Here is a 14,358-nt window from a genome sequence, read left to right on the forward strand (position 1 = left end):
TAGACCCCCAGGTTTATGCAAGGGCATTATATTTTCATAATACAAAAGTTTAGCAGCGACTCTCACCTGGGGGCACTTGGCATCTCTCCTCCACCAGGGGACATTTGGCAATGTCCTGAGGCATTTTTGGTTGTCACAACTGGGAGGTAGCCAGGGTGCTATTGGTATCTAGTGGATAGAGGTCAGGGATGCGGTTAAACATCCTCACAGGACAGCTCTCCCAACAAGGAGCTATCTAGCCGAAAATGTCAATTGTGCTGAGCTAAAGAAAACTGAGATTAAACTGAATCTCCAAGATTCCAGTCAGGCTCACAGATAGATATGCATGCATGTACTTTTTCTTTTAATGAGACAGGGGCTTGCTATGTTGCCCAGGCCGGTCTCAAACTCCTGAGCTTAAGTGATCCTTCCACCTCAGCCTCCTGAGTAGCTGGGACTACAGGCGTGTAACATTGCGTTGGCTTAATTTTTTTTTTAACTTGAATCCTTCAGGCTAGAATGCAGTAATTAGCTAAAGTTCAGTCCCACAAGCTAGCATTATACCCTCAGTGCAATAGAAAATTACATTGGAGAATTGAAGAAATTATCTGGATAATTCAAAAACAAAATACTCTATCTCTTGTTGTTCAAATAAAGTAAGAATGAGATTTTTAACCTAAGTTATTGTTAATCGTTTCTGTCAGCTCCTCCTGGTCATTGAACTATGTCACGGGATATTTCTCTTTGGAAATTTCTTAAAATCAATGATACTTAATGAAACTCTGATGATCCTTTGTTAATATAAAAATCAGTTCTGTCTATTCCTGTGTTTTACAGCCAATGGGCAGGGTAATTCACAAATTACACCAAAAATAAATATTCGGGGAAAGATGCAGAACTTATACAAAGAGAAAGCTTGCACCTGGGCATGATATTCTTTCAAGTTTTACAGATTCTATCATTAGATTTGTTGGCGCTAGCTCCGGGTCCTCAGCTGTCACTTTGATTTTCTCTGTTGTTCCTCCTTAAGTGAATAGCTTTTTAATATACATCAGATCAATATCCATGTTGTTTCCTAGAACTTCTAGGTGCCCAGCCCTTTTCTGTTTATTAATAGTATCTCCTGGGATCCTTGCCACATTTTCACAAGAGTCGCTACTGATACAGGTTGACTATCCCTTCTCTGAAATGCTTGGGATCAGAAGTGATTAAGATTTCAGATTTTTTTGGATTTTGGAATATTTGCATTATACTTATCACTTGAGCATTGGAAATCCAAAATCCAAAATGCTTCAGTGAGCATTCCTTTGAGCATCATGTCAGCACTCAAAAGGTTTCAGATTTTGAAGCATTTTGGATTTTAGATTTGGGATTAGGAATACTCAACCTGTATTAAACAAAGCTGGTCCCTGAGGCAACTACTCAGATATTTTTTTATTTGAAAAGTTGCTCTTTATCATTAGATGTTGCTACTGCTTTTCCCAAAAATATCAGAGTCCTCATAACTTTTTTCTCTTAAAATCAAATAATATTTATTGGTATTTATGACTTATGATATATAGGCATATATCATAACTTACACACATATAAGTACCTTAAAATTACCTTAAGTTATTTAAGAAGATATGTATTTGTATCTCACATGTATTTTTGTATTTATTCATTCAGGAATATATTGAGTGCTTGCTATGTACAAAACTGAACATTTGTTTAAACACATAATTGCAGGATCAGATGTCAAGCAACCCAATTTCTAAAAGCCTCACAGAACTAAGTGAAGATTTAACAATTAACCCAGTTCCTCTAAATATATCAATATCTCCTATTTGTTGGGGTAATTTGTAAGCTCAAGTACAACTGAGAATGATAGGGACCTAAAGAATCGTGGCTTAATCAAGAGTGGCTTATTTTCTGTCCTACCTGTGGTCATCCATAGTACTCAGGAATCCTGGTTCACAATGGCTACTGGATGCAGTAGCAAAAAGTTTTTAAAATAGAGCAAGGGGCCAGGCATGATGGCTCATGCCTGAAATCCCAGTGCTTTGGGAGGCCAAGGCAGGAGGATCACCTGAGGCCAGGAATTCAAGACCAGTCTGGGAAACATAGCCAGACCCTGTATATACAAAAAAAAAAAAAAAAAAATTGGCTGAGCATAGTATCACATGCCTTTAGCTCTAGCTACTCAGGCAGCTGCAGCAGGAGGATCACATGAGCCCAGGAGTTTGAGGCTGCAATAAGCTATAATCGTGCCACTGCATGCCAGCCTGGGTAACAGAAGGAGGCCCTGTCCCTAAAGAAATAAAGAAATAAACCAGAGTACAGTAAGTACCAGCCTTAAAGAAAAAAAGATAAATGACTTTAAAAAGAACTTCTGTTCATCAAAAGATACCAATAAGAGAACGAAGAGGTAAGCCACAAACTGGCTGATGATATTTTTTGCAATGCATATATCTAAGAAAGGTGTTAAATCCAGAGTATGCATAAAAAGCAGGCATGTCTCTAAAAAGAATGCCTAAATAGCCCATAAACATCTCATAAGATGCTCAATATCATCACTCATCAGGGAAATGCAAATTAACAACATGATGAAATGCCATTACCCACCAGAATGGCTAAAATTAAAAAGAATTACAATGCCAAATGCTGGTGAGGACGTGGAGCAACTGGAATACTTACAAATTCCTGGTAGAATTATGTATCGACGCAAACAATTTGGAAACTGACAGTATCTACTAAAGCCGCAAACATGCTCATGCTGTGGCCCAGCATTTCCACTCCTGGGAATATACCCAAGAGAAATGAGTGCATGTTGTTCACCAAATGAGGGGAAGTGGCCAAATGAGGCTTCACAGCAGCACCTTGAACTTTGTCTCCGAAGATGGCAGGTATTCTCTAAGTGCACAGACACTGGGAGCACCATGTAAAGTCATGGAGATACAAACGAGCATGAGGTGTTTGGGAGCATGGTAGTTGTAAACTGCTGGCGCACATGAGTTAGGATTCTAGAAAGACACGAGGCTCAAGGGGTAGGCCAGGTCTTGTAGAGCTTGCCAAGGAGTGAGTTTTGCCAAGGAGCTTGTTCAGGTTTGACTTTCAGAGAGATCACTCAAGAGGTATGCGGGGTGAAGCTAGGGAGGCTAAGTAACTCTTGGCAGGAAGCCACAGGGGGTGCTAATTATCACTTTGCTGCCATTTTACCAATTTGGGGGAATAAGTACTTTTACCCTGAATTATACTACCTGCCATTCTATGCAGAGAATGGAATTGGTATGTTGCTATAACTGATGATTTTCCAGAAAGCCTTACACTTCCATAGTAGCGACAGGAAGAGAAGTTAGACAGATGACAATCCAGCAAGCATTTGCTCAACCGCCATCCTGTCTAGCTCAGCATCTCTTTGACAACTTTCAAACTTTCTACCAAAAACATCACTGATTTTACAAAACGTGTACGGGCTTTGTCCATTCTTAGAGTGAACTTTGCCCTTTCCATCCAAATCCTCTTCCTGTACTGACCATTCCAGAAAGACAACACAGGCTTTGCCCATGGCCAGCATCCTTAGTGAGTGTATGAAAACCACCCAAAGGAAAGGGAAAGGAAAAGCAAAACATGGTGTTTTTCTTTAGAGCAAGACTCTGATTTCTCAATGTGAACCCGTTGCCCAATTTTCTTGAGACAGCCCCAAATTTGTATTAGTCCCTGTGTTAAAATGGCCATCACGGGCTCATTACACAGCAGACATTGTCACACTGCTCATGTTTCTGCCAAGGAAAACACAAGAGGAAATGATCTTACTGGGAAAGAGGAGGTGTGAGGCTGAGGGTAAAGTCCCTGACCATGAACAAATCATGAGACTCTGCCAGGGCTCCTGGGGGAGGGGCAGAATCACCTTTACTAGCGATTTAAGAAGAAAAGATTCTTACCAAAAAGATAGCTGCACTCGTATGTTTATCACAGCACTATCCACAGTAGCAAAGATATGGAATCAACCTAAGTGTCCATCAAGTGGATGACTGGAAAAAAAAATGTGGTATATATAGCATGGAATACTCCTTAACTATAAAAAGGAATGAAATCACATCTTTCACAGCCACATGGTTAGAATTGGAGGTCATTATCTTAAATGAAATAACTCAGAAACAGAAAGTCAAATACCACATGTTCTCGTTTAGAAGTGAGACCTAAACAATGGGTACACGTGGACATGCAGAGTGGAATAAGAGACACTGGAGCCTCCACAGGGTGGGAGGGTGGGAGGGTGACCAGGGGTGAGGGCTGAAAATTACCTATTGGGTGCGCTGTTCACTATTTGGGTGATGGGTACACTAAAAGCCCAGACCTCATCACTATGCAGTATTTGCACATAAGAAATCTGCACTTGTACTCCCTAAATCTATAAAAAGTAAAAAATTAAAGAGAAAGAATTGGCCGGGCGTGGTGGCTCACGCCTGTAATCCCAGCACTTTGGGAGGCCGAGACGGGTGGACCACAAGGTCAGAAGATTGAGACCATCCTGGCTAACATGGTGAAACCTTGTCTCTACTAAAAATACAAAAAAGTAGCCGGGTGTGGTGGCACGTGCCTGTGGTCCCAGCTACTCAGGAGGCTGAGACAGAAGAATCACTTGAACCCAGCAGGCAGAGGATGCAGTGGGCTGAGATCGCGCCACTGCACTCCAGCCTGGCGACAGAGCGAGACTCTGTCTCAAAAAAAGAGAGAAAGGATTCTATCCATGTGCCAGGGTATAAGCCTCTTGACACCCAGATCCTTGAAAAAGATGCTTTGGCTCAGTGGTCCGCCGCAGACCCCTTCGCTTCCCCAGCTGCAAACTGTACTCAAAGGTGCAGGGAAAACTTTTGGATCAGTTACTGAATTCCAATTTTTTGGTGACTTTAGGGACATAACCAAATTTCCCGGGCTGGTTGCCTTAAGCACATTAATTTATGTGATGCTATTCTGTTCCTTAGATAAAGTTCCTTAAATAGAAAGAAGGGAGCTTCTGGATTCCAGGGAGGCAGCTAGCCTGCACTGCTTCAAAGAGAAAGAAAGGAACGAGTACATCGCTGCTGTCACTTGGAGCAGCTCAGGAGGGCAGCCTCCAAGAGCTGAAAGCCAGGGGGAGGCTTCCATGTGAGGAGGATTCAGGTTCCTGTATCACTCTAAAAAGGTCCACTGAGGAGGAGTCTCTGGAAACATCTAAAGTAACTCCCTCCCAGCCTCTAGTGTTTCTGGTCAGCAGACAAGCACACAAGGGAGGCCAGAGATGGAACCACCACCAGGGGAACAGCACATAAAGGAGCTCCAACCTTCACAGGTGCGGGTTGTCTTTAAATCCAACAAGACCCCACTTTTAGAAACTGACCCCTCTGCCACTGGACAGAGCCAGAGAATACCACCAGGTCTGCCCATATGCAAGCTCTGCAGTCACATCAGCTCCAGGCCTCAGGAGCGATGTGGAGGCTCCTCAACCACCTGCCTCCTGCTGCCACCCAGGATTTCCTGCCATTATTCACAGTGCCATATCAGCCTCAAATTCTGCCCACCCAGCAGGCAGCTCCACTGTGCACGTGGGCACCCTCCAGTGAAAAAGACCGGGTACCATCTCTCTTCAAAGCAGCAGAATGTAGGGTTTGTCTGGATTCCTACCTTCATCATGTGGTAAAAATAAGAGAGTACAGATAGATTTCTGTTAAACAAGCACAGTCGTGAAAATCTCTGCAAAACTACACAATGTTCATCCTCCATCAGTTGTGCTTGATTTTAAGCCAAATTGAACAGTGCCCTATTCCCTGACACTGGGAACATTTAGACGTCCCCTGGCATTCCTTGCATGGGAACCTTGACCTTCTGCTCCTCATAAAGCAACCACAAAGGCTTCCTTTTTCAGGCAGATTCGGACTGCACAATTTTTCACCAAGTGCATGTTCTCAAATAAGACTTTGAAGACAGAAGTTACAAGGTGATGCATACTTATCAAGAAAGAAAATGACATTAGGGCACCCAAAGGAATTGGCCTTTGGAAAAAATAAGATAGACATTTGAATTAATAAACATTGTCCCCCTCCCCCGGAAACAACCTCTGTACCCAAGGACTTCTTTCTCTAATAGCCTCATTTTATTTTCTCTTGACTTATTTTCTCTTTTATTCAGCCAATTCAAATGATTAAGAAAATTGATTTGTTTCCCCAGCAGCCACCCAGCTGTGACACCTCTTAGGCACATCTGAGCCTTTTGGGGCTGCTCCTTACCCCATCCCAAAGGGGTGACTCTTCATTCCTGCTGGATGCCAAGAGAGAGCCCTTGTAGTAAACCCCAGTCAGAACCCTTTTCTTATTGCAGGGATTTGTAAATCAGATACTATTAATATATGCTAAGTCAAGCCAGACCGACTGCCCCCAAACCCATTATTTAATTAAAACCTTGGATGCATAGTAAGGTTGGCCTTGGGTTCTGGCCTGTAGGCTTGGACACAGACCAGAGAGAGAATCTGAGAGAAGCAGACCCTGGTGCAAATGCGCATTGGAAGAGAGGTCTCCAGTTCTGCACAACAGAAACGGGTTACTGGTGAGCTGCAGTGAGGGCCAGGGAGGGCTGCTGGACCAGGAGGATAGGCTGGGATATGACAGGGCAAAGCTGCTCATCCAAACCCTGCAGGATCCGCAGGATCAGTCAGCAGGCGGCAGCTCCCTTTCCTGTACACGGTTCCTGAAAGGCAACGTATATAGAGGAATCAGTAGTTACTAGCAACAAATAGATAAATGCTAACCCCGATAGCCCCTCACTCATGGAGGATTTACAGTCTGGAACCATGGACCACCCCACCCTAAGACTGTGTCCTGGCTATCATGCATATACTAGAATCACACCCCATGTGGATCTGGTCTGAAATTGTCTCTGCATAGCCCATCCTGATCACTTCTGTCCTCTCATCAGTAACATTTACAAACAGTGTCTATCAGGTGAGCACACTGTGATTCTTTGGTTGGAAGGAAACAAACCCTGCAAGCATTCTTTTTGCATTTTGTGATAATTCTTATCTCCGTTATCCTGCTCAGCCAGGCCCATGTTCTTTTTGCCAGTTTGTTGAGCGCAATGGGCATGTGTGCTTTAAAAAGTATTCTGTATTGTGATAAGGAGCTGAATCTCCTCCTAGCCTTGGAGATGGCTCCTCAGACTGAAAAGTCTTTCTGGTGCTCCTCAAAGCTCTGCTACCTCTGTCTTTGCTCTAGAGATTGCAGAACTGGTAATGCTGGTAATGCTTTATTGCCATGACATTGCCAGGAGTTTCCAATGATTGGTAACTGTGTTTCCTGATGCATTTAACAATTCCCATCCTGCACTAATGTGATCTGCCTCTCCCCCCACAGGCACAAAGGGCGCATAAGAAGTTTCCTAAACCTGGCAGAGTACATCATGCCTCCGAGAAGAAACGTCATTCCACTCCTTTGCCGAGCACTGCTGTACCAAGCCATACACCTGGCAGCAGCCAGCAGTCCCCGCTCAACAGTCCTCACCCGGGGCCCATCCGGACAGGCCTGCCTCCTGGGCACCAGCAGGAATTTGCCGGACGAGCCAACAGCACCCCCAACCCTCCCTGGTCTTTCCAGAGAAGCAAGTCCTTGTTTTGTTTGCCCACGGGAGGCCCCTCCCTGGCCTCCTCAGCTGAACCACAGTGGTTTTCAAACACAGGTGCCCCAGGGCACAGGGCATCAGAGTGGAGGCATGGCCACCTCCTCTCCATTGATGACCTAGAGGGGGCCCAGGAGACAGACGTGGACACAGGCCTGCGGCTGTCCTCATCGGACCTGTCTGTGGTCTCTGCATATTCTGCACCCAGTAGGTTCTGCAGCACAGTGGAGACACCCATCCCCTCCGAAAGATGCAGCAGCCACTGGGCAGCTCACAAGGATTCCAGGGAGGGACCACTGCCCACTGTCAGCAGGGTGACCACAGAGGCCTCCTGGGCTTCCCTCCCTTTCTTCACCAAAAGGTCTTCCAGCTCCTCAGCGACAGCTCGTGCTGCTCCCCCAGCTCCCAGCACCTCCACCCTCACAGACTCCTCCCCACAGCTCCCATGCGATACCCCCAAAGTCAAGCAGACTGATGGAGACATGCCACCACCCCCAGGGTCGGCTGGCCCCGGGGATAACGACATGGAGGAATTCTACATCTGAATGCCCTCTGCTCTTGTTCTCGAAACACACAAACTCAGAGACACAGACTCAGGCCCCACTGCCCCTCTGGCCACTGAGCACACCACATTCTTCATGATCCATTTCCCAGGAGCCCGTAGCACATTTGCCTACCACCCACTCTTAGCTGGGGGGTGGTATATCTCTAGAGACACAGCAGAAAAATACTGGCATTTTTATGCAAATAAATTCTCAACAAACTTGTCATAAAATATATTTTTTGAATATTCAGCATTTGAGGTATAGTTTAGTGGGTTTATACAATTTAAATGGCTTATATAATTATTTGAAATGAAAAGAAAACCTAGTCAGCCAGAACCAATTTGGCAATTTTTCCATGGTATGAAGGCAAATCAATTAAGGCCAAAACGTTGAATGTGGGAGAGATAGTAAGTGACTTGTATGAGGGATTACTGCATAATAACGTAACGCACACCTTACTGGATTCTCCATATATATTTACATTACCAGAGAACAGTGGCCCTAGGGATGTTTAAGCACTGCTTATAGTGGAAAAAGTCAGCTTGAGAAGTAAACGTATATCAGACTACAGGTAATTCCTCATCTTGAAGCCATGCAACACCTGAAAATCTGGATTTATACAGAAGTTGCTAATGTGTTTTATAAAGATTTAGCATGAGTAACAGACTCTTGGTGCATTTAAAATATGTGAGTTCCAGAAAGTAGATTTGCATACACCTTTTCAACAGCACATTTCACTGGAATGGATGAGGGGCTTCTGAAGACCACTCCACTACCTGAATTTATTTGGATCACTGAGGAAGAGCATTTGTTGGGATTACAGAATTATAGGCCATTAGACATCATGGGTAGGTAGTCTTAAGATCCTTCAACTTTCAAAAACCACAGTCTAAGGACTATATTCAAATGACAAGAGCCGCACTGTATACTGCTTTCTGCATGCGTGACCATGCTGGGTCACGCATCCTATGTTTCTCATTTTTAAATGATTTGGAACATTTTAGCCAGCATTTTGATCACACAGATTAATAATGCTGTTCTCCCCAAAACGGGAAACTTTACATGAAACGCTCTCCTGAACAAACACCAGTGCACTGCCAGCCTCACATGATTGCATGGGAGCTTTAATTAACGCTGGAGCCCAGCAACCTTGGCTTTTCCTGCCTGTTATCTGCTACTGTCACACCGTGAATGGTATTTGAATCTCACCTCCCTCTCACCTCAGTAAGAGTATGTTTGTTTACAGCCCCAACCTCAGCAATGCCAAAGGCTGGCATCGGGGGCAGTGCCAAGCTGTCCCTGGATACTATTTACCTTTGAGGAAGAACAGCATGGGTTTGCCAAGCTCAATTCCCAGGCTGGTGCTCCTTGAATTAATCATGGCACAGTGTTCATCTCTCTGGAAATGCCCACGCCAGCCCAGACACAGCCTCAGAGTCCTTTCCAACACGACCCTCCAGGCAGCAGTTACCAACCATCAGTCTTCAGCTGAAGCTTCAAGTCTTTGCCATCCTTGTAATGACAGCCTTAGGCCTTGCCCCAAGCATTCTGGACTCTCTAACACTCAGAATTGTAATATTCTGCTCTAATTTAAATTTTTAAAAATATATAGTCTCCTAATTCAGGATAAGGAGTAAGCAAACTTTCTGAAAAGGGCTAGATAATAAGTATTTTAGGCTTTGCCAGTCATATGGTCTCTTTTGCAGCTACTCAACTCTGCCACTGTAGTATGAAAGCAGCCATGAGTAATATGTTAATGAATGGGAATGGCTGAGTTCCAATAAAGCTTTATTTTTTTTTTAATTTGAGATGGGGTCTTGCTCTATTGCCCAGGCTGGAGTGCAATGGCGCAATCTCAGCTCACTGCAAGCTCTGCCTCCTGGGTTCAAGCCATTCTCCTGCCTCAGCCTCCCGAGTAGCTGCGACTACAGGTGCGCACCACAATGCCTGGCTAATTTTTTGTATTTTTAGTAGAGACAGAGTTTCACCATGTTGGCCAGGTTGGTCTCAAACTCCTGACTTCGTGATCCACCCACCTTGGCCTCCCAAAGCACTGGGATTACAGGCATGAGCCACCGTTCCCAGCCAATAAAACTTTATTTACAAGAACAGCTGGTGGGCCAGATTTGGCCCAAGGGTCATAGTTTAGTTTATTATCCCTTGAGCTAGGCTGCTGCCTGAGGTTGATTCAACATCCCAGCTCCAGTCAACAACAAAAATTCTAAGTCTCCCGCCTAATGCTGCTGTGGTGTGTCATGCCAAGAAAGTGGGCTACTCAGGTTAGACCAGTGACTACAGAACCACAGGGCTCAGAACAGGAAGGAGCTTCTTTCTGCAGAGCTGATTCCTGGAAAGCCACCAGCACTCCACCTTCTGCCCAGAAATGTGATTCAGTCAATAGCTGATGAGGAAAAGCAACCTGCAAACATTAGGAAGAAGGAGAAAAATAATTCGGAGGTGATGATACCACCTCCAATGAACAGGGAAGCAAGTTCATCAGTAACAAAAGTCAGTGAGGCAAAAAAAAAAAAAAAAAAAAAAAAAGGCTAACGGCCGAGGGCTGGCTCCTTCTTTCTCCCTAATCAGTGTCCTTATTTCAGTGTGCTCTCATGCTCGCCTAGGACTGCTTTAGAGTACAACTCTGGACCCGCCCTCATCACAGTCCAATCTACCAAACTGAGTGACCCTAAGGGACATCACAGACAACATTTGAAAGCAAGAAATGCAAAATGTTCCCATAGCATCAGGTGAGCAGGGAGAGGATGCCTACTGTAGACCACAAGGAAATGGCAGTCCCTCCACGGAGAGGGAATCACAGGAACACATTTACCAAAGCCTTCCCTTCCATTTCTGGCCATTCCAGTAGCATCTTCCTCATCCAGAAGGGCTTCCAATACTCTCTGGAGGATCCTGACTCGTTTGGAGTATTATCCTTGTAAAAGATGCTGGCACATTGTAGGTGCTCAATAAATGTGTTCAATTGAAAAATATTGAGGTTGTCTCATAAATTATATCTACGTATTAGGCTCTGTAGTGTAAGAAGTCTAGATTGTAGCCCTGGTTTTTTGTCGCTTAATGGAACCGTGTCTCTTGTTTCCTTGGCCTTACACTTCCTCCAGCATTGCCAGGGAGGGGATGTGTTGGTAAGTGCTCTGGTTGAGTTACATCCCATCCCTCATTTGCCTCTTTTCGAAGTAAGATCCCCTCACCCCCAAATTACTGCTCATGGTCCCACTTTGGCCTACACTAAACACCACCTAGTGTCTGCTTTAAAGAGCAAATCTTTCTCTGTCTGTCCCCAACTCACCTGGCAAGTCCTACAGAAATCATCTTGGGTCACCTCAACTGGTTAAAAGGAGCATAAGAGGAACTGGTGGAAGCAGTGGGTGAGCCACTGCAGAGACTTTTGTGACATGGGAGGGTTGATGTGTGCTTGAATAAATTGGGTTTTAGTAGTGGCTGCTCCTTGAGCCTCCGGGTCTGAGGGCCGGGGAACAGTCACAGCAGAGTGAACTGGACTGTACCAGCCAGTGCGTTCCCAGGTGAGACCACATGTTTACTTTACTTAGAATGAGCTCCCGGCCACAAATAAATCAGGAGAAACGCAGGTATCTTCCTACCTCCCTATTTTCCTTTTTTTTTTTGAGACAGGAAGGATATCACTGTCACCCAGGCTTAGTGCGGTGGCACAATCATGGCTTACTGCAGCCTCAACCTCCCAGGCTCAAGTGAGCCACCCACCTCAGCTTTCTGAGTAGCTGGGACTACACTTGCACCACTATGCCCCACTAATTTTTTATTTTTTGTAGAGACAGTCTTGCTATGTTGCCCAGGCTGGTCTCAAACTCCTGGACTCTAACCCTCCTCCCACTGCAGCCTCCCAAAGTGCTGGGATTACAGGCATGAGACAGAGCGCCCGGCCTATCTTTCTACTTTCTGTAGATGAATTAGTGCTCCAAACTGTCAGCCAAGAGGCATCTGAATAGATTCATGGAATTCCTGTAAGATTTTTAAGGGCAATAAAACCAACTGTGGACAGCTTCTCCCTCCTCATACCCTCAGACCGGTATCAGTGACCAGTTCTGACCAGTGATCCCTGGGTATGAATTTCAGGAGAGAAGTAGGAATAGCTGAATAGTCACCCTCTCCTTCTCTGCCCCAGGCCACATGGCTCCATGTGCTCATCATTTGTAGGGTTCTTCTTCTCTTGCATTCCTGAGAAATACAATTGATCAGATACTACAGAGGCTTCAGAAAATAGCATGAGAAGCTGACATGAATAAATTGCGTTCTCAAGGGAAACACCTTTTGACACACTATTATTATAACAAATGGAACCACAAAGGGTCAGGAACCTAAATTTAAAGATTATATATAAGTACATTCTTCCACCTTTTACTGAAGGCTTTTTCTAGTCTTGGGCACAGAGGTCTATTTACAAAGTGGCTTTAAAAGATCTGATTTCCCTGAGTGAATAATGGAGGCAAACATGAATGGTAATGTCGGCAGGCTTGGGTCTTTTTAACAATTTCCATCTTAGAGGGGTGAGGACCCGTGTCCAGTGATGTGCCCACTATAAGGAGCAACACACTCATTTCAGACGGAAGTCACTAGAATACACGGTGAAGGCAAAAAGACCCCTTCTGGGTCCCACTGACAACCTCCATGAACTCTGTGATGAGGGTGTCGCCTCCTGTTATCTGGGATGGTGGCATAGAAAAATGGAGCTGTAGGCCAAGTACAGTAGCTCACACCTGTAATCCCAACAGTTTGGGAGGCCGAGGTGGGTGAATCACTTGAGGTCAGGAGTTTGAGCTCAGCCTGGCTAACATGGTGAAACCCCTTCTCTACTAAAAATACAGAAATTAGCTGGGCATGGTGGCACACACCTGTAATCCTAGCTACTTGAGAGGCTGAGGCAGGAGAATTGCTTGAACCTGGGAGGCAGAGGTTGCAGTGAGCTGAGATCACACCACTGCACTCCAGCCTGGGTGACAAAGCAAGACTCCATCTCAAAAAAAAAAAAAAAAAGAAAGAAAAATGGAGCTGCTTCACCATGCCCCACTGCCCTGTTCTGGCTGGGAGTGGTCCATTTGAGACATTTGAAATATTGACCTTATCAATTGAGCACCTGAAAGAGGCTGCCTGACTCCCTTAGATCAGCCTTGCTCAGTCCCTAAAGCTAAACCCAGAGCATTTTGGATTGGAGTCACTCTGAATGTGTGTGGCACAGCCCAAGAACTGGCCGGCTGGCTAAACAGAAATGCTTTCAAGCCAAATCGCATCCCTGAAGGTGGCTGTGGGGAAGCTTTGGTGCCACCTGGTGGCCGCTGTGCCCGGGAGGGTCACTGAGTGCCCTTTTCATTGAAGAAGCCTCCACCTGGATGAACTTCACTTTATTATCCTGCATTTAATTTTTTAAGCTGTTTATGTCTACAAAGGATTGAGGCAACTTAATTTCCAAATGAAACAAGACAATGCAAATAGTAAAGCAGGCCCCCAAAATGGAATCTACAACTGTGTCCACCGTAAAGAAAAATGTAACTGCTACAGCAGTTTCCTGGAATTTCCTGGAAGCCAGAGCGAAAAGGGAAAGATGAGTAGCTGTCTAGTTCTCATTTACGATTAAAGAATCTAGGCCGGGTGCGGTGGCTCATGCTTGTAATCCCAGCACTTTGGGAGGCCGAGGCGGGTGGATCACGAGGTCAGGAGATAGAGACCACCCTGGCAACACAGTGAAACCCCGTCTCTACTAAAAATACAAAAAATTAGCCGGGCGTGATGGCGGGAGCCTGTCGTCCCAGCTACTCGGGAGGCTGAGGCAGGAGAATGGCTTGAACCCAGGAGACGGAGCTTGCAGTGAGTGAGCCGAGATCGTGCCACTGGACTCCAGCCTGAGCAACCGAGCGAGACTCCGTCTCAAAAAAAAAAAAAAAAGGAATCTAGAAACACTGTCTTCTTTCATTGTAATTTAAGTTGCCTCAACACAGTTCCTCAGAAAAAAACAAGTTTTTCTTAGCACAGATTTCTAAAATCTCTTTCTCACCAGGGGATTTTCATTAGGGATTTTCTCTGTAGGGTTACTAATTTGGACCAAGTCTTGGGCTTTCTTGCTTGGGGGACAGAATCAGCAACAGCTGGAGGAGAAAGCGCACCCACAGCTTGTGGGTGAGGCTCCCTAGACATCCTTCTCCGGCCGCACTGT

The 14,358-nt window shown here is 45.1% G+C and overlaps 1 protein-coding gene across 2 annotated transcripts in view; it reads left to right on the forward strand.

Annotated features, from left to right (window-relative positions):
* FAM124A (family with sequence similarity 124 member A) overlaps positions 1 to 11,143 on the forward strand; it is a 62,487-nt gene extending 51,344 nt beyond the window's left edge. The window contains exon 4 of one of the 2 annotated variants that reach the window (XM_003314148.6): positions 7,347 to 11,143. In XM_003314148.6, the coding sequence (XP_003314196.1) occupies positions 7,347 to 8,153 (807 nt within the window). In that variant the 3' untranslated portion in view covers positions 8,154 to 11,143. The remainder of the gene's footprint in view (positions 1 to 7,346) is intronic. The other variant, XM_016925300.4, reaches the window with a different exon arrangement.
* The last annotated feature ends 3,215 nt before the right edge of the window (positions 11,144 to 14,358 follow it).

This window comes from Pan troglodytes, chromosome 14 (assembly GCF_028858775.2).
Source record: "Pan troglodytes isolate AG18354 chromosome 14, NHGRI_mPanTro3-v2.0_pri, whole genome shotgun sequence".
NCBI lineage: Eukaryota > Metazoa > Chordata > Mammalia > Primates > Hominidae > Pan > Pan troglodytes.